The sequence below is a fragment of the Trichechus manatus genome, unplaced genomic scaffold (genome assembly GCF_000243295.1).
Source record: "Trichechus manatus latirostris isolate Lorelei unplaced genomic scaffold, TriManLat1.0 scaffold00125, whole genome shotgun sequence".
NCBI lineage: Eukaryota > Metazoa > Chordata > Mammalia > Sirenia > Trichechidae > Trichechus > Trichechus manatus.
Window position 1 is genome coordinate 5,579,017 of NW_004444061.1, and position 24,687 is coordinate 5,603,703.

The 24,687-nt window shown below is 38.1% G+C and overlaps 1 protein-coding gene across 3 annotated transcripts in view; it reads right to left on the minus strand.

The window, feature by feature from the left end:
* The window catches only part of ZDHHC17 (zinc finger DHHC-type palmitoyltransferase 17), a 151,514-nt gene that overhangs the window by 54,189 nt on the left and 72,638 nt on the right, over positions 1-24,687 (minus strand). For all 3 annotated transcript variants that reach the window (XM_004384621.3, XM_023738891.1, XM_023738890.1), the window contains exons 4-5: positions 3,177-3,254; positions 2,441-2,585 (exon numbers count right to left, since the gene is read on the minus strand). In XM_004384621.3, coding sequence (XP_004384678.1) covers positions 2,441-2,585; positions 3,177-3,254 — 223 coding nt within the window. The remainder of the gene's footprint in view (positions 1-2,440; positions 2,586-3,176; positions 3,255-24,687) is intronic.

The window sequence follows — 24,687 nt, forward strand, 5'->3', positions numbered from 1 at the left end:
CTTCCACTTTTATTACCCCCTTTTACCTTTATCAACCCTTTCCCATATCGTTCTCTGTACATGCTATATGGCACGTACGCATGGCTGTCCTGTTAGCATTTAACCCAGAGAGAGGGACTTAGGCATTCTCCTTCCAATACACGAAGTCGGGCAGGCTTGAATGCAATCTAACAGTACCCTAGGATGGAAGCCTAATTTCAGGGACTCTTGGCTGATGATGATGTATGCTGTTCTCATCCCTGTCTTGCTTACTCTATGAGTAATAAATACCTATTGACCACACCGTTAGAACAATGTCTGGTATGTGTTCTGCTCCAAATGGTCTTCACTAAGAACTTGTGAATATAGCACACTGCAGCCAGAAAATAAGTATTTTAGGTTTGGTAGGCCACATGGCCTCTGTTGCAACTACTCAGCTCTCCTGTTGCAGCATAAAAGCAGCCATAGAGAATATATAAACAAACTGGCATGGCTGTGTTCCAATAAAACTTTTATTTATAAACACAAAGCTGGAGTTGGCCTTTAGGTCATAGTTTGCTCACTCTAGTCTGGAAGAAATCATAGCAGAACAATGATAATTCCCTGAGGCTGTCTCCAAAGATTGATCCAAATGAACTCTGCCTCCTGGTATTCACACCCTTGTGCTGTCCCTTTCTACAATGAATATGACTTGGCCCTGTTATTTGCTTTAGCTGATAGAATGGGGCAGAAATATTGCTATGTCAGTTCAAGATCTAAGGCTTAAAAAAACAGAATAGCTTCTGCTTTTATTCTTCTGGGAGCTCTGAGCTGCCACATAAGAAGTCTGTTTTTACTGCTAGAGAGAACATGTGATAAGGTATGTGGAGGAGAAACTCTGAGACAGTATGGAGAGAAGAAGAGAAAGAGAGCGGTCTAGCCATCTCAGCATCCCAACTGAGCCCAGCTGTCTAGCTACTTCTACCAAGGCACCAGATATGGGAGCAAGTCATCTTCCAGTCCAGTTGAGTACTACTGACTGCAGTCTCCCAATATCAAACGGAGAAGAACCACTCAACTCAGCCCAGTCAACCAAAAGAATTGTGAGACATAATAAACGGTTGGTGCTGTTTGTTAACACAGTAATAGATAAGAAAATTCCTTTCAAGCAATTAATCAGTCTATGCCTCTTTTCCTGAGCTATAATGCACAATGTACATTACGAAGAACGGAAATTCTAGAACATTTAATTGTGCTCATGAGGAACCTGTACATAGATCAAGAGGCAGCCATTAGAACAGAACAAGGGGATGCTGCATGGCTTGAAGTCAGGAAAGGTGTGCATCAGGGTTGTATCCTTTCACCATACTTATTCTATCTGTATGCTGAGCAAATAATCCAAGAAGCTCGACTGTATGAAGAACACAGCATCAGGATTGGAGGAAGACTCATTAACAACCTGTGTTATGCAGATGTAACAACCGTGATTGCTGAAAGTGAAGAGGACTTGAAACACTTACTGATGAAGATCAAAGACTACAGCCTTCAGTATGGATTACACCTCGACATAAAAAAAAGACAAAAATCCTCATAACTGGACCAATAAGCAACATCATGATAAACCGAGAAAAGACAGAAGTTGTCAAGGACTTCATTTTACTTGGATCCACAATCAACACTCATGGAAGTAGCAGTCAAGAAATCAAAAGACGCAGTGCACTGGGAAAATCTGCCCCAAAAGACCTCGTAAAAAGTGTTAAAAAGCAAAGATGTCACTTTGAAGACTAAGGAACGTCTGACCCAAACCATGGTGTTTTCAATCGCCTCATGCATGCGAAAGCCAGACAATGAATAAGGAAGATCGAAGAAGAATTGATGCCTTTGAATTGTGGTGTTGGCGAAGAATACTGAATATACCATGCACTGCCAAAAGAACAAACAAATCTGTCTTGGAAGAAGTACAACCAGAATGCTCCTAAAAGCAAGGATGGTGAGACTACATCTCACATACTTTGGACATGTTATCAGGAGGGATCAGTCCCTGGAGAAGGACATCATGCTTGGTAAAGTAGAGGGTCAGTGAAAAAGACGAAGACCTTCAACAAGATGGACTGACACAGTGGCTGCAACAATGGGGCTCAAGCATAACAATTGTGAGAATGGCACAGGACTGGGCAGTGTTTTGTTCTGTTGTACACAGGGTCACTATGAGTTGGAACCAACTTGATGGAACCTAACAACGTCACTCAGAAACAAAAAACTCAACTTAATTGATCATTATCTGATTCATGATTATCCTTCTTATTTTTATGTTAACTGCATTAAATGGCTCAACATCAAACTATATATTTATTTCTTTTCATGACTTCAGAAACTACTATCTAAATATCACCAGGTTGTTACACATGTAGCACCAATGATATGAGGGATTTAAACAATGAAGAACATCTAATTGAAATCCACACTAATTGTGATATTTTACCTGTCCTTTTGCTATGAGATAAGCAACAATTGAGGTATGTCCAAACTGAGCGGCCAGATGAATACAGCTACATCCTTCTCCATCAATTAATGAAGGATCTGCACCATATTTCATTAGTTGCACAACCATGGACAGATGGCCTTGTCTAAAACATAAAAGAATGAACACTTAGATATAGAAAGCTATTTCAAATAGGACAATCTGGAAAGAGCTTTTATAATTAGGATAATGATAGAAAAAATTACAGAAATATTTTTAAAAGATATTTTAAAATAAGTATATGTCAAGACACGTTTAGGATTTTATGGCTCTTAAAAAGTGTTAACTGGAATAACATTTTTCTGATAATTTATGGAGAAACTCATAACTTCTTTAAATGTAATAATAAAAAATTATTAATTCTATTCCAGTAGTCCCATGAACAGGTCTAGCTTTTTAATTATAAATATATTTAAGGCTGCGAAAGTATTACATTTACAAATTCAAAGTTTAAATCAATCTTATAACCAACTGGATCCATATTTGCCTGGTTAATTCACTAATGTCCCTTTGGAAAACAAACTTTGCTTCTAATGTAGGTAACATTGGAGAGCAATACATTAGCATATTAATAATATTAACTACTGGTATAAACTCTATTCATTTTAGCATATCATTAAAACAAAAAAAAAAGTTGCTTAGCTGTAGACTAAAAAAGGAACCAAAGGAGAAAAAAATTTCAGAAGTAAATTTCAACCTTGTGGCCCAGTGCAATGGAGTTGAATTTAGGTCGCCTCCAAGTTGATCCACTATAGCACCTTTTGAAATATAGTATCTATAAGACAAAATTTAAAATAATTTAGACAACTTTCAACTTTGAAAAATTACGTGAAAAGTAAAGATAAAATGTTTTTCATTTTAGACCACATGCTAGCTTATACCTTGAAGATAAAATAATCCTTTGTGATATATTTAACATAATTTTATATTGAATACATTGCTTTCATTTGTTCTAGAAGTAAAATGAAAATAATTATTTTTAAGTTACAAATAAGAATAACAACGCCAAACAGAAATCATATTTTTAAAAAAAGGAAAAGGTAGTCAGATAACAACAAAGATGTAGATTACATAGTCGCAGCATATAGAATCTTAGAATAGTTGTAGAATAAGCGACACACTAAGTCTACCTTGGGTAGTGTAGCTTCTTAAGCCTTACTTTTCTCAAGATATTACTGAAAATTAAATCACACCAAATACATGAAAGAATTTTATAAACTGTAAAGAACGAAATAAAAGTTTCTTATGATGCCTTATTTATTTAAGCCATGTTACTTTTAAAAAAATTAGCAAGCTCATTGCTTAATATATTAATGTCATAACATCTTAATATCCTCTGAAATTGAAAGAATCTAGATACTTACTATAATGCTTTCTTTTGGGCTTGACCAACACAATGAGTCTTGAATATAAATGATTTCAGAGCATTTGACGTCTTATTTTGACATATGTATATTACTGACCACCACATGTCTGTCAGTTTGTCGTACTGTGGCAGCTAGCGTGTTGCTGTGATACTGGAAGCTTTGCCCCCAGTATTTCAAATACCAGCAGGGTCACCCGTGGTAGACAGATTTTAGCAGAGCTTCCAGACTAAGATAGACTAGGAAGAAGGACCTGGCAGTCTACTTCCGAAAAAACTGGCCAGTGGAAATCTTATAACTAGCAGCGGAACACTGATATAGTGTTGGAAGATGAGCCCCTCAGGTTGGAAGGCACGCGAAATACGACTAGGGAAGGGCTGCCTCCTCAAAATAGCGTCAACCTTAATGACATGGATGGAGTCAAGCTTTCAGGACCTTCATCTACTGATGTGGCACAACTCAAAATGAGAAGAAACAGCTGCAAACAATAGACTATGGTCTGCTAAAAGAACGAACAAATCTGTCTTGGAAGAAGTACAGCCAGAATGTTCCTTAGAAGCAAGGATGGCGAGATTTTGTCTCTCATACTTTGGACAAGTTATCAGGAGGGATCAGTCCCTGGAGAAGGACATCATGCTTTTGGTAAAGCAGAGGGTCACTGAAAAAGAAGAAGACCCACCATGTGTTGGATTGACACAGTGGCTGCAACAATGAGCTCAAGCCTAACAATTGTGAGGATGGCACAGTACTGAGCAGTGTTTTGTTCTGTTGTACGTAGGGTCGCTATGAGTCGGAACTAATTCAACGGCACCTAGCAACTAACAACAACATATTACTGAAGCTCCTAAACTGGTCTAACTGATTACTGCTTTAGATCACTAATGCATTCACTCTTGTATAGACTTAAGCATATACTAATGTGCTTAATTCAGAAATTTTCTGCTCTATATAAATATTTGTTGAATTGGTGCTTTTAAAGCATTATGCAATGAGGGCCCAACTTTATCGTACAAAATAGCTCAAAGGAGCACAACAAAGTATTTCCAGGATACAAAACGGCTATTGAGAACAAACATTTAAATATTCCTGAATTGTTTCTAATGGTACCTGGCAGACATTATGTAGTAGTGGAAATTATTTTTTGAGAATGGTTAGGCTGGAACCCGAAAAGGATAGCTTTCATAGGATATTTCTTTTTCTTTTTTTTTTAATACCAATCGGGATTTTTTAAAAGCACTTTTCATGCCCTTCCCTGTAGTCAATTTATCTATTCCTGAGGGCCATTTTTACTTACAATCGGCACATTTCAAATCTTTGCTAGGGCTATGGCAATGAGTGATTTCCAAGTTACTCTAATGGTACAACTATTTCTTCACAAGGACAGAAAAACCTTTTTACCGCATGCTAAAAAAGAATAACCTCTATCACCTTCTCACTGTAAACTCTTGGAAGAACCCGCTATCGTCAAGTAGGATAGAGCAGAACTGCCCTATAGGGTTTCCAAGGAGCGGCTGGTGGATTGGAACTGCCAGTCTTTTGGTTAGCAGCCAAACGCTTAACCACTGTGCCACCAGGGCTCTTTAAACTCTTGGAAAAAAAGCAGTATATTTTTGTAATGTGTTATTCTTTCCAGCTATAAGCACTTAGCCCAAAACTACAAACTTCTGAGAAGATTACATGATTCTTCTTATTTTCAAACTCAAGCCTCCTTGTAATACTAGAAGGTTATTTTACTAACAAGGAATATTCATGCAGGTATAAAAACCCCTAGATTCTGAAATATAAAAGGCCTGAAAAGATACATCTTTAAGGGTTTTGTTTAAAAAAATCTTGAAAGGAGGGCAATATTTTATAAGATATTTGCAGGTTTATAACTCTCGTGGTTTAAACAAGTTTAAACAAGTAATGTAGTTAACGTGTTAAACTAATGGATCTAAAATTTCCAAATACTTTCTAAGATGGAAAAACAATTACCACTATTATTTAGCCTTGTTACAGAAATTCTTATTCAACTCAATAAAGGAAAAAAGAAAGACATATTTACACACATAAACATACGCATGTATATTATGTGTGTGTGTATATGAAAAGAATACACATATTTTCTCTCCAAACAATACAGCTATCTACCTAGAAAATTCCAAAGAATCAACTGAAAAAAAAAAAAAACTAACAAAGGGATTCATCGAGGGGACCAATTACAAAAGAAATATACCAACATTTCCATAATCAAATTTGAAAATCATTTCCCTATTAACTGAAAGTAACCAACTAGCAGATAAATAATTAAAACAATCAGAACAGCAAATAAAAATATAAACTATTTAAGTTTAAAAAGAGGTAGGCAGACCTCTACATAAATAAACCAATTAAAAGATACACAGAAAATACAGACTAAAAAATATACAAATGGAAAACCTAAAAGAAGGCTTGAAGAAAGAAATCCACATCATATTTCAGGAGTGTAGGACTTAATGTTGTAAAGATATATATAAATCTACATATTTATCGAAAAACATTTTCAACATAAGTTATTTTAACTGGACAAAGTGATTCTAAAGTTCATTTAGAAAAATTCATACACTAAGATAATTTGTTGAAAAATAGTGAAGCAAGTCTTATATACACAAATAGGAAAAGGTTTTTTTCACAGGAGCCAACATGGTGCTATAGACAGAAGCAAGTCTTATATAAACAAATATTAAAGTATTTTTTCAAAGGCGTCAACATGGCTCTATACACAGAAGGACCATGCTGTGCCTCCACAGCAAGGAACAGAAAAACGAAAACAGAGACAAACATCAATACCAGAACCCTAAGCGTCAAATGAAGGGATAAAGAACTCAACCAAGCACCAAATGGAATGAGAAACTGACAGAGAACAGAGAGTGAGGAGAGATACAGAGTGGAGGTCCCCTATCAGCTAACGTGGCACGGATTCGCCATCTTGGACTCCTCAGCCACCGAGATCAGTGGACAGGGAGTATGGGAAGGCAGCTGCATGAAGCTCCCAGCAGGAGACAGAGCACTCGGTAACCACCAATACATGCTTTCCCACCTCCTACCCTTCTTCCCTCTGCTCAGCCTCTGTAGCTTTCCGGCAGGACGTGATCATGCAGCAAGGAGATGCCAGCTCCTTGTCACTTGGATTTGCCTTGCCCACACCGGCCGGCTCCTTCAGTGCCATTTTTTTGGTGCTGTTGTTGCTTTTTTCGACTTCTTCTGGTTTCTTCTCTCTCTCTCACCTCCGCCTTTCCCTTTCTTGTGAACACCTGGCTCCATGTGCCATCTCCGCTCCTTCTTGACAAACTGTGAAGCACCGCTCAGCTGGGAACCACTTCCTCAGTCTGCGCCGCTACACCGGTGGGCTCCCTGGGGGCATATATATATATATCTTCTCTTTTTGTTTTTCTTAATTTCTCGGTTTCTCGTCTCTACTTTCCTTCTTTTCCTGTCTCTTGAATATCTGGCGCTGTGTGCCATCTCCACTCCTTCTAGATGGGCTGTGAAGCACTGCTCAACTTGGCACCCACTTCCCTGGTCAGCAACACCAAGCCAGTGGGCTCCCTTGGGGATTTTTTTTCTTTATTTCTTTTCTCGGTTTCTTGTCTATCTCTGCCATCCCTCTCTTCTTTTCTCGTGAACATCTGGAGCTGTGTGCCATCTCTGCTCCTTCTAGACAGGCTGTGCAGTGCTGCTCAGCTGGGGAGCCACTTCCCCAGGTTGCACCACCACACTAGTGGGCTCCCTTGGGGCATTTTTTTTCTTGTTTTCTTCTTTTTTCTTTTGTCTCTCTCTACCTTCCTTCTTTACTCTTTTCCTGAACACTGGGTGCCATGTGCCATCTCTGATCCTTCTTGATGAGCTGTGTAGCGCTGCTCAGCTGGGGACCCGCTTCCGGGGGTCTACCCTGGAGTATTTTTTTCCTTCTTCTTCTTTTTCTCGGTTTCTTGTCTCTCTCTACCTTCCTTTCTTACACTTTTTCTGAACACCTGGTGCCATGTCCCATCTCTGCTCCTTCTTCACGGGCTGTGCACTGCCACACAGCTAGGGGCCTGCTACCAGTGGGCTCCCTTGGGGCTTTTTTTTTTTTCTTTCTTTCTTATTTTTTTGCTCAGTTTCTTGTCTCTATCTTCCTTACTCCCAACCACCTGGAGTCTTTTTTTTCCCCTCTGTTTCTTATCTCTCTACATTCTGTCCATTCCTTTCTCCTGACAACCTGGCCCAGTGTGCCTTTCTCTCCTTTTTTTTAATCTAGTTTCTTATCTCTCTCCCCCATCCTTCCCCTACTTTCCCCTGCTCACCTAGTTGTGTGTGCCATACATGTCCCTTCTTGATGGGCTGTGCCTAAACACCTGGCTAAAAAGCTACTGCCACATAGCTTCCCCAGGTCTTCACCACTCCAAAGGCAGCCTCCCTCAGCACTTTTTTTTTTTTTTTTGGCCCTTGTTTCTCTCTCCTCTTTCTCTTTTTTCCCCACACCCACTTAGCTCCACAAATGACAACCTCCCCCACCCCCCTCCTGCTTATCTGCACCATTCACTGAGCATCGCATACCCGAGCAGCACAGCCATGGTCTACTGGAACCTGCCCTGCACTGACCCCCAAGCCCCGCCCTGTTGGCCCCAGTACGTGACACAAACGACCCATCCCAGCCACTCCCTCTTCGCTGGACCTGCCCTGCTACACCATAGCCGAGCAACTGGCCCTGCCCATTGAACGAAGTAGTGAGAAGTATCATGCCCACAGCTGAGCAAATAACAAAGAACACCCAGCTCAAACACAACCAAACAAAACAAAAAAGCACAACGGAACAAACAAACCTACAATCAATAAACAAAGAAAATAATTACTGAGTGCCCCAAAGACAGCAGATAATATCAAAACGTATTAAAAAACAGTACAGGATGGTTCCACTAGGCATTCAAAATAAAACACCCGATGAATTTCCACTAGAAGAAAAGGCACTGGAACTACCTGATAGGGAATTAAAATCTCTAATATTAAGGGCTACCCATGAGTTGAAGAAAAAAATCAACAAAAATGAGGAAAAAATAGACCAAAATCATAGAAAATACAGACAAAATCATAAAAAAGACAGACAAAACAATGCCATAATTCAGGGAAATAATAAAGGAACAAAATATCAAAATAAATTCACAACTACAAATCATACAAAAATAACAATTAGAAATCCAAAAGATAAACAACAAGATTTCAGAAATAGTGTCATATAAGGTCTGAGGAGCAGGTTTAAAATAATGGAAGCCAACATCAGCGAAATTGAGGACAAATACTTGTGTATCACGTTGTCTGAGGAAAAATCAGAGAAAAAAATGAAGAAACCCTGAGAACAATGTGGGATATAATCAAAAGCAAAAATTTTCGAGTGATTTGAGTCCCAGAAGAGGGGGAGAAAATGGAAAAAACAGAGACGATCATTGAAGAAATGCCAACAGAAAACTTCCCTAATATCATGAAAGATGAAAAGCTGACCATTCAAGAAAATCAACGAACCCCATATAGGAGAGACCTCAAAAGAAAATCACCAAGGCATATCATAATCACACTCGCTAAAAGCAAAGACAAAGAAAGAATCCTGAGAACAGCTCAAAAAAACACGAAAAGTCACATACAGACGGGAAACAACAAGACTAAGCTCTGATGAATTGGCAGAAGCCATGCAGGCAAGAGGGCAATGGGATGACATACATAAAACCACGAAAGAAAAAAATGCCAACCAATAATAATATATCCTGCAAAACTCTTGCTCAAATATGATAGTAAAATGGGGACATTTCCAGATAAATAGACATTAAGGGAATATGTAAAAACCAAACAAAATTTATAAGAATTATTAACAGGAGTCCTTTAGTTAGAGAACCAACATCAGATGACAGCCTCAATCTAGGACATCAGACTACATCAGCCAGATATCAACCAAGATAATGAACTCCCAAGGATAAATCAAAAATAAAACATTTACAACAGGGAAGCAGAGAAGTTAATCTGTAAACGAAAACAACGTCAGAACAATAAGAGGGAATAAACAGTGTAGGCAGAGAACTTTCAAATGCAGAGGAAGTCAAGGTGATACCAAGTAATAAAAGGCTGGTTCAAACCTAGCAATATAAGGGTAAATTTCAAGGTAAACACAAACAAAGTTAACAAACCTACTCATCAAAATAAAGACAAAAAAAACAAAGTCCCAGGAAACACAAAATCTACAAAAACAAAAGAAATGTAAAAAAAATCCACAAACAAAAGGAATTCAGCAAAGGAGAATAAGAGGAACAAAGAAAACGTCAGCACCACAAAAAAAAGCACTACAAAATAACAGCAATAAACTCACACCTATCAATATTTACACTGAACGTAAAAGGGCTAAATATACCCATAAAGAGATGGAGAGCGACAGAATGGATTAAAAAAAAACAGCATCCATCAATATGCTGTGTACAAGAGACACACCTTAGAAACAAAGATAAAAATTTATTAAAAATCAGAGGATGGAAAAAAAACATATCAAGCAAACAGCCACCAAAAAAGAGCAGAAGTAGCAATACTAATCTCAGATAAAATAGACTTTAAAACAAAATGCACCATAAAAGACAAAGAGCATTAAATAATGTTTAAAGGAACAATCCATCACGAAGACACAACCATAATAAGCATCTAGGCACCAATGACAGAGTTCCAAAATACATAAAACAAACTCTAACAGCACTGAAGAGAAATTGACAGTTCCACAATAGTAGTAGGAGACTTCAACACACTACTCTTGGTAAAGGGCAGAACATCTTAGAAAGAAACTCAACAAAGATATAGAAGATGTAAAGGCCACAATCAACCAATTTGACCTCACAGACATATATAAAACACTTCACCCAACAGCTGCAAAGTACACATTCTTTTCCAATGCACATGGAACGTTCTCCAGAAAAGACCACATCTTAGGCCACAAAGCAACCCACAACAAAATCCAAAACACTGAGATAATACAAAGTATCTTCTCTGATAACAAAGTCATCAAAGTAGGAATTAACAACAGGAAGAGCAAGGGGGAAAAAAAAAAACAAATACATGGAAACTGAATAACACCCTGCTTAAATACCACTGGATAATAGAAGAAATCAATGATGGAATCAAAAAATCCCTAGAATCAAACAAGAATGAAAACACATCATACCAAAACCACTGAGACACAGCAAAGGCGGACCTCAGAGGTCAATTTATAGCGAGAGATGCACACATCAAAAAGAAGGAACAAAAACAAAACATTAGCTACACAACTCAAACAAATAGAACAAGAACAGCAAAAGAAGCCCACAGCCACCAGAAGAAAGGAAATAATACAGGTCAGAGAAGAAATAAATGTAATAGAGAATAGAAAAACAACAGAAAGAATCAACAAAATCAAAAGTTGGTTCCTTGAAAGGATCAACCAAATCGACAAACCACTGGCCAAACTAACAAAAGAAAAACAGGAGAGGACGCAAATAACCCAAATAAGAAATGAAATGGGAGACATTACATCAGACCCAACTGAAATAAAAAAGGGTCATAACAGAGTACTATGAAAAACTATACTCCAACATATTTGAAAACCTAGAGAAAATGGACAAATTTCTAGAAACACACTACTTACCCAAAATAACACAAACTAATGTTGAAAATCTGAACAGACCCATAACGAGAAAAGAGATTGAAAAGGTAATAAAAAAGCCCCCAACATAAAAAATTCTTGGCCCAGATGGCTTTGCTGGAAAATTCTATCAAACATTCACAGAAGCGCTACACCAGCACTACTCAAACTATTTCAGAACATAGAAAAGGAAGGGATACTTCTGAATTCATTCTATGAAGCCAGCATAACCCTGACACCAAAACCAGGCAAAGGCACCACAAAAAAAGAAAATTACAGATGAATATGTCTCATCAATACAGATGCAAAACTTCTAGCCAACAGAATTCAGCCTCATATCAAAACATATATACACCATGACGAAGTGGGATTCATACCAGGTGTGCAAGGATGGTTCAACATTAGAAAATCAAAAAACATAATCTACCACATAAATAAAAGAATCACATGATCATCTCAATCAACACAGAAAAGGCATCTGACAAAGTCCAACACCCATTCCTGATAAAAACTCTCAATCAAATAGGTATAGAAGGGAAATTCCTCAATACGATAAAGGGCATCTATACAAAAACAAGAGCCAACATCATTCTTAAGGGAGAGAGGCTGAAATCATTCCCCTTGAGAACAGGCACAAGACAAGGATGCCCTTTATTACTACTCCTATTTAACACTGTGCTGGAAGTCCTAGCTAGAGCAATAAGGTAAGCAAAAGAAATAAAGGGCATCCAAACTGGTAATGAAGAAGTTAAACTGTCCCTGTTTGCAGATAATATGATACTATACATAGAAAATTCAAAAGACTCCACGAGAAAACTACTGGAACTAATAGAAAGATTTGGCAGAGTAGCAGGATATAAGATAAGCATACAAAAATCTGCTGGATTCCTATACACCAATAAAGAGAACGACGAAAAGGAAATCAGGAAAACAATACCATTTATAATATCCCCTAAAAAAATAAAATACTTAGGAATAAATCTAACCAGGGATGTAAAAGACCTACACAAAGAAAACTACAAAACACTACTGAAAGAAACCAAAAAAGATCTACATAAATGGAAAAACATATCATACTCATGGATAGGTAGACTCAACATTGTGAAAATGTCAATTCTATCCAAAGCAATCTACAATGTAATCCCAATCCAAACACCAACAGCATTCTTTAAAGAGATGGAAAAACTTATCATTCTCTTTACATGGAAAGGAAAGAGGCCCCGGATAAGAAAAGCATTATTGAAGAATAGAGTAGGAGGACTGGCACTACCTGACCTCAGAACCTGCTACACAGCTACGGTAGTCAAAACAACTTGGTACTGGTACAATGACAGATACACTGACCAATGGAACAGAATTGAGAGCCCAGACATAAATCTATACACCTACGATCACCTGATCTTCGACAAGGGCCCAATGTCTGTCAAATGGGGAAAAGACCGTCTTTTTAACAAATGGTGCTGGCAAACTGGATGTCCATCTGCAAAAAAAGTGAAATAGGACCCGTACCTCACACCGTACACAAAAACTAATTTCTATTTAGATCAAAGACCTAAATAGAAAACCAAAACTATGAAGATCATAGAAGAAAAAATAGGATCAATGCTAGAGGCCCTAATACACGGCATTAACAGGATACAAACCATAACTAACAACACACAAACTCCAGAAGATAAGCTAGATAACTGGGATCTTCTAAAAATTAAACACTTACACCCATCAGAAGACTTCACCACAAGAGTAAAAAGAGAACCTACAGACTGGAAAAAAATTTTGGCTAATACAAATCCAACAAAGATCTAATCTCTAAAATCTACAGGAAAATCCAACACTTCTACACAAAAAGACAAACAATCCATTGAAGAATGGGCAAACGAAATGAAGACACGTCACCAAAGAAGGCATTCAAACAGCTAACAGACACATAAGGAAACGCTCATGATCACTAGTCATCAGAGAAATGCAAATCAAAACCACAATGAGATACTGTCTCACTCCAGCATTACTGGCATGAATCAAAAAAAAACAGAAAATAACAAATGTTGGAGAGGCTGCAGGGAGATTGGAACTCTTACGCACTGCTGGTAGGAACATAAAATGATAAAATGGTATAACCATTTTGGAAAACGATATGGCGCGTCCTTGAAAAGCTGGAAATAGAAATACCCTATGATCCAGCAATACCACTCCTAGGAATATATCCTAGAGAAATAAGAGCTGTCACACGAACAGACATATGCCCACCTATGTTCACTGCAGCACTACTCACAACAGCAAAAAGATGGAAACAACCAAGATGCCCATCAGCAGATGAATGGATAAACAAACTACGGTACATACACACAATGGAATACTACTACACAACGATAAGCAACATAGATGAATCTGTGAAGCATCTTACAACATGGATGAATCTAGAGGGCATTACGCTGAGTGAAACAAATCAATTACAAAAGGACAAATACTGTACAAGACCACTACTATAAAAACCCATGAAAAGGCTTACACACAAAAAGAAACAATCTTTGATGGTTACAAGGGAGGGGAGCGGTGGGGATGGAAAAACACTAAATAGACAATAGGTAAGTGGTAACTTTGGTGAAGAGTAAGACAGTACACAGTACTGGGGAAGCCAGCACAACTTGATGAAGGCAAGGTCATGGAAGCTCCATAGACACATCCAAACTCCCTGAGAGAACAAATTACTAGGCTGAAGGCTGTGGGGACCATGGTCTCTGGGAATATCTAGCTCAATTGGCATAGCATAGATTATAAAGAAAATGTTCTACATTCTACTTTGATGAGTAGCATCTGGGGTCTTAAAAGCTAGTAAGCGGACATCTAAGATACTCTATTGGTGTCACCCTGTCTGGGGCAAGGGAGAATTAAGAAAACCAAAGACACAAGGGAAAGGTTAGTTCAAAGCACTAACGGACCACAACTACCACAGCCTCCACAAGACTGAGTCCAGCACAATTAGATGGTGCCCAGCTACCACCACTGACTGTCCTGACAGGGATCACAATACAGGGTCCTGGACAGAACTGGAGAAAAACGTAGAACAAAATTCTAACTCAAAAAAAAAAAAAGACCAGACTTACTGGTCTGACAGAAGCTGGAGAAACCTCGACAGTATGGCCCCCAGACACCCTTTTAGCTCAGTAATGAAGTCACTCCTGAGATTCATGTTTCAGCCAAAGATCACCGTTACCCGTTGCTGTCGAGTGAATTCTGACTCATAGCGATCCTATAGGACAGAACTGCCCCATAGGGTTTCCAAGGCACACCTGATGGATTCAAACTGCCGATCTTTTGGTTAGTAGCCGATCTTTTGGTTAGTAGCCGTAGCTCTTAAAGATGAGACATAAAACAAAAGGAGACTAAATGAGCACACCAGCCCAGGGGCAAGGACAAGAAGGCAGGATGGGAGAGGAAAGCTGATAATGGGGAATCTAAGGTCAAGAAGGGGAGTGTTGACATCTCGTGGGGTTGGCAACCAAAGTCACAAAACCACATGCGTACTAATTGTTTAATGAGAGCTAGTTTGCTCTGTAAACCTTCATCTAACACAATAAAAAAATTTTAAAAAACGTTTTTTCACAGTACTTAGGTCATTTCGGAGGCCTGGTGGCGAACTGGTTAAGCATTCAACTGCTAACCAAAAGGTTGGCAGTTGGAATCCACCAGTCATTCCCTGGAAACCCTATACGGCAGTTCTACTCTGTCCTGTTGGGTCTCTATGAATCGGAATCCACTTGACGGCAACAGGTTTGGTTTTTTCTTTTTTGTTTTTGGTTAGGTCATTTCACCTAAGCTGTTACTTTAGGTACTAAATGACTCCCAATTATCTCTAGCCTTGTCTGTAGACCAGAAAAGTTCTACGTAATTCCCAACTTATATATGCAACCATCTATTCATTTTTATATCATAGTAGGCAGCTCTAACTTATCATGTGTATTATTTTCCTATTGTTGCTGTAAGAAACTACCACAAACTTAGTTGACTTCACACAACGCAAGTTTACGATCTTACAGATTTGGAGGTTAGACATCTGAAATGGGTTTCACTGGGCTAAAATTAGTGTTGGCATGGCTGCCTTCTTTTCTGGAGGCTCTAGGGGAGAATCTATTTTCTTGCCTTTTCTAGCTTCTAGAGGCTGCCCACATTCCTTGGCTCATGACCTCCCTCCTTCATCTGCAAAGCAAGCAATGCCCAATACAGTCTTGTTCACATTGCATTGCCCTGACATTCTCTCCTGCCTCCTTTTTCACTTATCAAGACCCTTGTGATTACACTGGCCCACCCAGATCATTCAGGATAATCTCCCCATCTCAAGGTCAGCTGATTAGCAACCTTAATCCCATCTGTGATCTTAATACTCCCTTACAATGTAACATAATATATTCACAGGGAATTAGGACATGGACATCTTTGGAGGACTATTATTCAGCCTACCACATCCCAAATCCATTGCCGTTGAGTCGATTCTGACTCACAGTGACCCTACAGGACAGAAAATAACTGTCCCATAGGGTTTCCAAGGAGCAGCTGGTAGATTCAAACTGCCGACCTTTTGGTTAACAGCCAAGTTCTTAACCACTATGGCACCAGGGCTCTGCCTATCACATCATTATCCCCCAAATCCATTCTCCTTTCTTACATAGTTATAATAATAATAGTAGTCTAGAGACTACAATTCCCAGTCTCCGTTGCACCAAGGTGTGGCAATACAATTAAATTCTTACCAAAAGAATGTGAGAAGCGATGTACATAATTTCCATAACATACGCTTAAAAGAAACTGCTTGAGCACCACTCTGCCCATTTCCCTTCCTCACAAGCTGTTACAAAAACAAGAAGTGAGCCAATTTTGGCCATGTAGAAGGGGAAGACAACCTCAAGAATGGTAGAGCAAAGGCAGGAAAGAAACCTCGACTCTTCAATGACCAGGAGAGACTGAGCCACCTGTTTGCACAGAACAGAGACTATTAAATGAAAGAGAATATAAATTTCTATCTTTAAATTATATTTTTTGGTCTCTGTTACAATAGCTTAGCAAAATCAACAACTTCATTTTCCTACAACCTTATATTTTCCTTATTTTCTTTCTTGATAAACAGGTGGTACTAAGATCCATTCAGTTGTTCAAGTCAAAAATCTAGATTCATTTCTTTACTACATTCTCACCCTCACTCCAACATTCAGTCTATCAAAAAGGACATCTGTCCCTACCTCCAAAACATATTCTAGTCCATTCACTTTCTCTTCATGTCTGCTGCTTCAAGCCTTTTTGATCCAAGAATTCTTACTTACACTATCAACATAGCCTCCTAACTGGTCTCCTTACTGCCACTCTGATCCTTCTATAATTCCATTTCCACACAATAGCTAATCTATTTAAAACACTAATCAGAGCATACGACACTTCTGATATAACTATTCAGTTGTTTTATCACTTAAAATAGAATCCAAAATGTTTACCATGACCTAAAAAACTGCAGGTAATTTGACACTTTACTACCTCTTGCAACTCAGCTAGAAATACTATGGTCTTCTTTCCCTTCCTGCACCCACAAAACTAACTCCATATCCAATCACTGCACGTTCAGTTTTTCAGTTTCTCTACTAAGTACGGAGTCAAAAAGGCATTAAGAAATAAACCTTCCATAATATAACACAAATATATGAAGGCTAACAATAATTGTAAGTATACATGCATTAAACATTTTATAATAAATGGACTGTGGTTCTGGAAAGGAGGTGGAGTTGTGTGTGTGGGAGATTTGTCAATATTACACTATTACTGGTTTGTAAACTATCAGATAACTTATCAACCTTTGAATTTATTTCCAAGAGAATCAAATAAGAATCAAAGAACAGAAGTTTTAACAACCAAAACAATTACATTAATATAATTCAATCAAATGATATCCCTATTTCACAGTGATTATATGGATCTGAATAAAATTATAAGACACGATGTATGAATTCGTGTGGTTTTTTTTTGTTCGTCTAACAATCAACCAGAAATAAGGTAATTTACATGGCTTCTAATCACACTTGTCCATTTAGGCAGCCCATAAGATCTAGAGCTAGGCCATAAAGATCTGAAAAATATCTGGTCTCACAGGAAAGATATGAACACGTGAGTACGGGGCCAACTCCATGGCAGCTATTAACAACAATCAATGTAAACTTACATTGCAAGGCATTATTTTATATTTAATACACTTTTATTGTCTTTAGGTCACAATTTTATCATAGAACAGAGCCTGAGGGGGGAAAAAAAAAGTTAAAATCCAAATGTCTCTAGGACACCAATGAGAAGCAAGCCAGAAAAGCTAAGGAATTGGAGGCAATTGTTACCTCAGAAGGAGGTAGGGAGAGGTTGCACTGAAAACAGAAACACAGGCTGAAAGTCAATATAAGTGGGTTCCATGTTCTCTCCTCAACTCAATATAATCATCTCCTATGCCAGCAGTTAATGGCTGGTTAGATTTACAGAAAAAATAATATAGTGTTCCTGTACTGCACCCAGTTTACTCAATTTTTAGTATCCTACATTACTATGATACATTTGTCACATGAAAGTAACCAATAATGACACATTACTATTAACTAAAGTCCACGCTTTATTCAGATTTTACTAGTTTTTCCCTTAATGTCCTTTTTCTTTCTGTTCCAGGATTCCATATAGGATATCACATTACATTTACTTATCATGTCTCCTAACACTCCTCTGGCCTATAAAAGTACCTCAGATTTTCTTTGTTTTCGATGATTTTAACGATATTGAAGAATACAGATCAGGTATTTTGTAGCATATCCTTCAATTTACATTTGTCTGAGGTCTTTCTTATGTTTAGACTAGGATTATCTCTACCACAGAGGTGAGGTGCCATTCTCAGCACATCATATCAAGGGTATATGCTATCAACATGACTTATCACTGATGATGTTAACCTGGATTACGTGGCTAAGCTAGAGTCTGCCAAGTTTCTTCACTGAAAATTCCAAGTTTCTGTCCCTCCTTTCTATATTGTATTTTTTGGAAGCAAGTCACTAAGAGTAGCCCATACTTAAAAGGTGTGGAGTTATACTCCACCTTCTTGAGGGGAGAGTGCATACATGAATTATTTAGATCTCTTCTGTACAGGAGACTTGTCTCTTCTCTTTCACTTATTTCTTCAATCTGTATTGGTGTAGACTCGCTGATACTTGTTCTATCCTTTGGGTTATAATCCAATACTACTTTGTTTTGTTGCTCAAGTTGTTCCAGCTTTGGCCACTGGAAGTCTTTCAGGTTGGCTCCTGTGTCCCTTTTACATACCCCCACCACTGTGGGGATTTTTTTGTTTGTTTTTTGAGCGTTTCCTTACTTTCTAGCACTACAAGATGCTCCAAGCTCATCTTGTGTATTCTTTACCCCAGCCCAAGAATCAGCCATTTCTCCAAGAAGCCCTGGTTCCTTTTATTGGAAAATGACATCAGAAATCAAGATCTGGGTGCTGGGAGTACCTTATGTGTTATTCGTGAGCGCTGTTAGTTTTACATTGAGAAAAATCACCTTTGATCCAGACAAAGAATATAAAATGTAAGAGAAAAAGAAGAAAGTGATATAAACGAGATACCTGAAACACAATATGTTCTCATGCACCAAACTTAAAACGGTACACTATTACTAAAATGCTTTAAGAAGACAACCCCTTATAATGGTAAGTCTATGGAAGATGAAATTTTAAACAGAAAACCTGTCAAACTATGGCTATAGATTATCAACCACTTTCACAGCTTAAACCCAAGGATATTTGGCCAAGCTATGAATACTAGGTACAAAAGTTTCTTCTAGACAAAAAAAAAAAAAAAAAAAAGAGATACTGAGACATTGTGTTTTCTAACTTATATCCTGCTGTGTTGGAGCCCTGGTGGTTCAGTGGTTAAGAGCTATGGCTGCTAACTAAAATGCTGGCAGTTCAAATCCATCAGTCACTCCTTAGGAAACCCTAAGGTGCAGTTCTACTCTTCCTTTAGGGTTGCTATAAGTCAGAACTGACTTGATGGCAGAGGGTTTGGTTTTTGGTTTAAAGCACAATTTGGGGGAAAAAAAAAAAAAACCTTATCGAAGTCAGAGGTTAAAAAAAAAAAACCTTTGGGAAGAATAAACTACATACAGTATGTGTTCTCAGAAAATTACAAGCTCCATATTCTTTTATAAAGCCTTGACTTGAAATCAGAGACTACAAGCATTATTAGCAGTTGTTAATAAAGAATCTTAACAGGAGACTGTTAAGCACAATATCTTGAGCTAATCATTTTTATTTTACTGTTGTTGTTATGTGCTGTTGAGTCGATTCTGACTCAAAGCGACCCTACAGGACAGAGCAGAACTGCCCCCAAAGGGTTTCCTAGACTGAGATCTTTATGGGAGCAGATTGCCAGGTCTTTTCTCCCATGGAGTGGCTGGTTGAGTTCGAACAGCTGATCTTTTGGTTAGCAGACAAACACTTAACAACTGCGACACCAGGGATCCTTTTCATTTTACTATAGCAGGGTAAAAGCTAAGAAATATTTGAAAGACTTTCATTTCAATATATGTATTAGTTATCTAGTGCTGCTATTAACAGAAATATCATAAGCAGATGGCTTTAACAAAGAGAAATTTATTCTCTCAAGTCTAGGAGGCTAGAAATCTGAATTCAGGGTGCCAGCTCCAGGGGAAGTCTTTCTCTCTTTGTTGGCTCTCAGGGAAGGTCCTTGTCATCAATCTTCCCCTGGTCTAGAAACTTTCCAGCGCAGGGACCCCAGATCCAAAGAACACGCACTCCTGGCTCTTCTTGCTTGGTGGTAATGATGTCCCCGTTTCTCTATTATTATATTTCAAAAGAGACTGACTGAAGACACAACCTACATCTTGTAGATTCAGTCCTGCCTCATTAACATAACTGCCGATAATCCCACCTCATTAACATCATGGAGGTAGGATTTACAACACATAGGAAAATCACATCATATGACAAAATGGTGGACAATCACACAATACTGGGAATCATGGACTAGCCAAGCTGACACACTTTGGGGAGACACAATTCAATCCATAACAATAGACTAGGAATATAACAAGCTTAATCCAAGCTAGGGTAAAAATCTCCCCCTCTAGCTACTTGGCTTACAATGAGTTCCTTTAATACATCCTGATGCACCTCCTATAGAACATGTTAGGAAAGACACTTCCCCATAGGACTCATGCTCCCGTATGTCTTGCTGGATATGCCAAGAATACAATGCCCTGACCCCTCTTTGCACAGAAATTTGTCAGACTTGTGTTTGTATCAAACAACCTTACCGAATGATACAACGTTTCCTTCTGGGACAAAGAGCAAGCTTGCTTACTGATCACTCATTACTATAAAAGCAGTGAATTCCTCAAGCTCAATGTTCCTCAACTGCAAGGCAAACCTGTGTGTGCAGCATCCATCTGGACCATATTCAGCCACCCCCAAAGGACTTAGAGGGCAAGAGGAGGAACCTATGCAAATATGATACCCATACTGTGAATAAATAAAGTTCTTTGTCTCTGACCTAGCTCTCGTGTCTTCTGCCAGTATCTATGAAATAGTGACAGGCTGCAGCTTTTAAGAAGGGTAAAATCCCAGACCATAAAGTAACAATCTTGAAGCTATAAATACTGTCTTACTGAAAATTGCACTTACTTACCATATATTCATTTCAGGAAAGTAATTTGGCAAGACTATGTTTATTGTAGGAAATAAAGTTTACCACCTAAAGATGTAATATACACACTAACACTATGATTATTAAACCACTCTATAATTTTCTGACTTCATTCTGTAACTTCACTAGTCTACAAGTGGCTTAAAACAATCTGTAAGGTAGAAAGCATCAAAACTTTTTGTCTATATTTCTCATTTCAGGTTTTCTTATTTATTTTTAAAAACAACACAAATGTGAATTATTCCACCAACAGGAACAGAATCAAATATCTCAACTGTAACACTTGAAGCAAGAAAATAACAGTAATGTTTCAAAACTGTGTATCCTCAGCAAAACAACCAATAAGGTGTGAGGGCAGAAGAAATATTTTCGAATATGCAAAATTTCAAAACATTTACATCTGAAGCACTCTCTCAGAAAGTTCTCAGAAAATGTGCTCTACCAAAACCAGGGAGCAAAAAAAGACAAAACCCTAAGATCCAGGAAACAGGGACTAACACTGGAGCAAAGGGATTTCCCAGGATGACGGCAAAGGAAAATCTCAGGACCATGGTTATACAGTAGCCCTAAACAGCAAACAGTCTGGGCTGGAGCAGAAAAGTGAGAAATCTAGGAATGAGTGCATCCTCCCCACTCAACCAAAAAAAGAACTGATAAATTGTGTGTTGTGTTTGCACACAGAGGGTATATTAGTTTCCTAGGCCATAACAAAATACCACAAACTGAGTAGCCAATAAGAACAGAAATTTATTGTTTCACAGTTCTGAAAGTTAGTAGTCCAAATTCAGGATGTTGGCAGGGCCATGTTCCCTCCGAAGGCTCAGGGTAGATACTTTCTTGTCTCTCTCACTTCTGACAGACCAGGCATTCCTTAGCTTACTGCTGTAGCATGACTCCACTGTCCCATGGCCATCTTTCCCTCTGTCTGTCTCCCTGTGTCTCTTCTCCTCTTTTACAAGGAGTCACTTAGATTGAATTAGAATCTATCCTACTCCAGCATGACCTTATGTTAACTAGTAATATCTTCAAAGATCCTATTTCCAAACAAGGTCAGGTTTACAGGTACTAGGGGGTAGGACTTCAACATAAATTTTGAGGGAACATAATTCAATCCATAACAGAGGGGTTTTACAGTTCTAAGAGTGTACGAAGAATTAGTGATAACGTACAGAAAACTAAACAAATGAAAAAAAATGAAGCAATTGTTACATCAGATAAAAATCAAAAGGCCTAACAGAAAGAACAGATAATCATAGAACACTTCTGGGTTTGTTTGTTGTTGTTGTTAGGTACCATCCAGTCAGTTCCAACTCATAGCAACCCTATGTATAACAGAATGAAACACTGCCCAATCCTGAGCAGTATATACTTATTTATGTACTTATAACAATTTAAACACTGAATAATGATTTAACTAAAACCATAACAGAGGATGAAGGAAGAATTATTAGTGGTGAGGTGGTCTAAGCCATCTAGTTATCCCAACATAAAAAACCCACTACCGCTGAGTCGATTCCAACGCACATCAACCCTGTAAGACAGAGTAGAACTGCCCCACAGAGTTTCCAAGGAGTGGCTGGTGGATTCGAACTGCCAACCTTTTGGTTAGCAGCAAAGCTCTTAACCACTGTGCCATCAGGGCTCCAACCGCAAACAGAAAGTCAAAATAAATTGCAAAAATTGATTTACGAAAGAAAAGAAATCAGCAATATTTATTAAAATTAACAATTTCTATTTTTCTAACTTGCTCACTCCTAAGAATTCTATAAATATATTTGAAGATGTGCAAAATGATATGTGAACAAGATATTAATCACACACTGAGTTTTGATTTATGGTGATGGAAAAATCACATTGATTAAGTGTAGGGTTGCACAGCAGATTAATGTAACTGCTGTCAATAAGTTGTACACCTATAAAAAGTTAAATTGGCAATAGTTGTTTGATAGATATATTTACAACAACAAAAGAGTAGCTGTTCAGGCTGCTTATGTACAACCGAACACCTCATAAAATTTGGTTCCTTGGTCTGGAGGTTTAGGGTCATGGTTTCATGGGATACCCCAGTTAATGGGCCTAATAATGTGTTTAGTGTTTCTGTTCTACCTTCTAGTTCACTGAGTAGTGCCTGGAATCTTGAAAGCTTTCAAGGGGCCATCCAAGGCACAACAGTTAGTCTCTATTCACCTGGAGCAACAGAGGAAGAAGGAGAGTCAGGAACTGGAAGAAAAAACTGTGTATGTGGCTAATTGCCTCCATGAACAACAGCCTCCCTTGCCATAAGACCAGAAGAACTGGATGCTGCCTGGTTATCATTACTGAACATTTTGATCAAAGATTCTATAGTAGGAAGAATCTTGAACAAGCGGGGGTAAATGCAGAACAGAATTTCAAATTCTTACAGAATCCAGATTTTCTGGAGCCATGGAGGCTGGATGAACCCCTGAACCTACTGCCCTGAGACAATCTTTAAACCTTAAACCTTAGACCAAAAATATTCCCTGAAGTCTTCTTAAAACCAAACAATAGTTTAGCTTAACTAGTAAAAAGCACTGTGCTCTTTTAGTATCTACCTAGGATTAAGCTGACAAAAGCAACTCAAAAGATTAGACAGGAAACTCAGAGCGCTGTAAGTTTATGTTAATGGGGGAAGGAACAACTCAGAAAAGGAGGGTGAGAATGCTTGCACAACTTGAAGAATGTAACCAATGTCACTGAATTGTACATGTAGAAACTGTTGAATTAGTGTATGTTCTGCTGTGTATATTCTCAACAACAAAAAATAAATTATATTTTTAAAAAAGATACTAATTTCATTTAAGCAAAACACAGAACACACAATAGAGGAAATTAAAAAGATTAGAGAAGAGCTAAATGACAAATTGAACAGGCTGCAAGAATCAACAGAGAGACAGCAATCAGAAATCCAAAAGATTAACAACAAAATTTCAGAGTTAGACAACTCAGAAAGTCGTAGGAGCAGAATCAAGACAGTGGAAGTCAGAATTAGTGAGAATGAAGATAAAGCACTTGACACCAACTTATTTGAGGAAAAATCAGATAAAGGATTAAAAAAATGAAGAAACCCTAAGAATTATGTGGGATTCTATCAAGAGGAATAACCTACGAGTGATTGGAGTACCAGAACAGGGGGGTATAACAGAAAACACAGAGAGAATTGTTGAAGATTTGTTGGCAGAAAACTTTCCTGATATTGTGAAGGATGAGAAGATATCTCTCCAAGATGCTCATCGAACCCCACATAAGGCAGATCCCAAAAGACAGTCACCAAGACATATTATAATCAAACTTGCCAAAACGAAGATAAAGAGAAAATTTTAAGAGTGGCTGGCATAAACGAAAAGTCATTTACAAAGGAGAGTCAATAAGAATAAGCTCGGACTACTCAGCAGAAACCATGCAGGCAAGAAGGCAATGGGATGACATATATAAAGCCTTGAAGGAAAA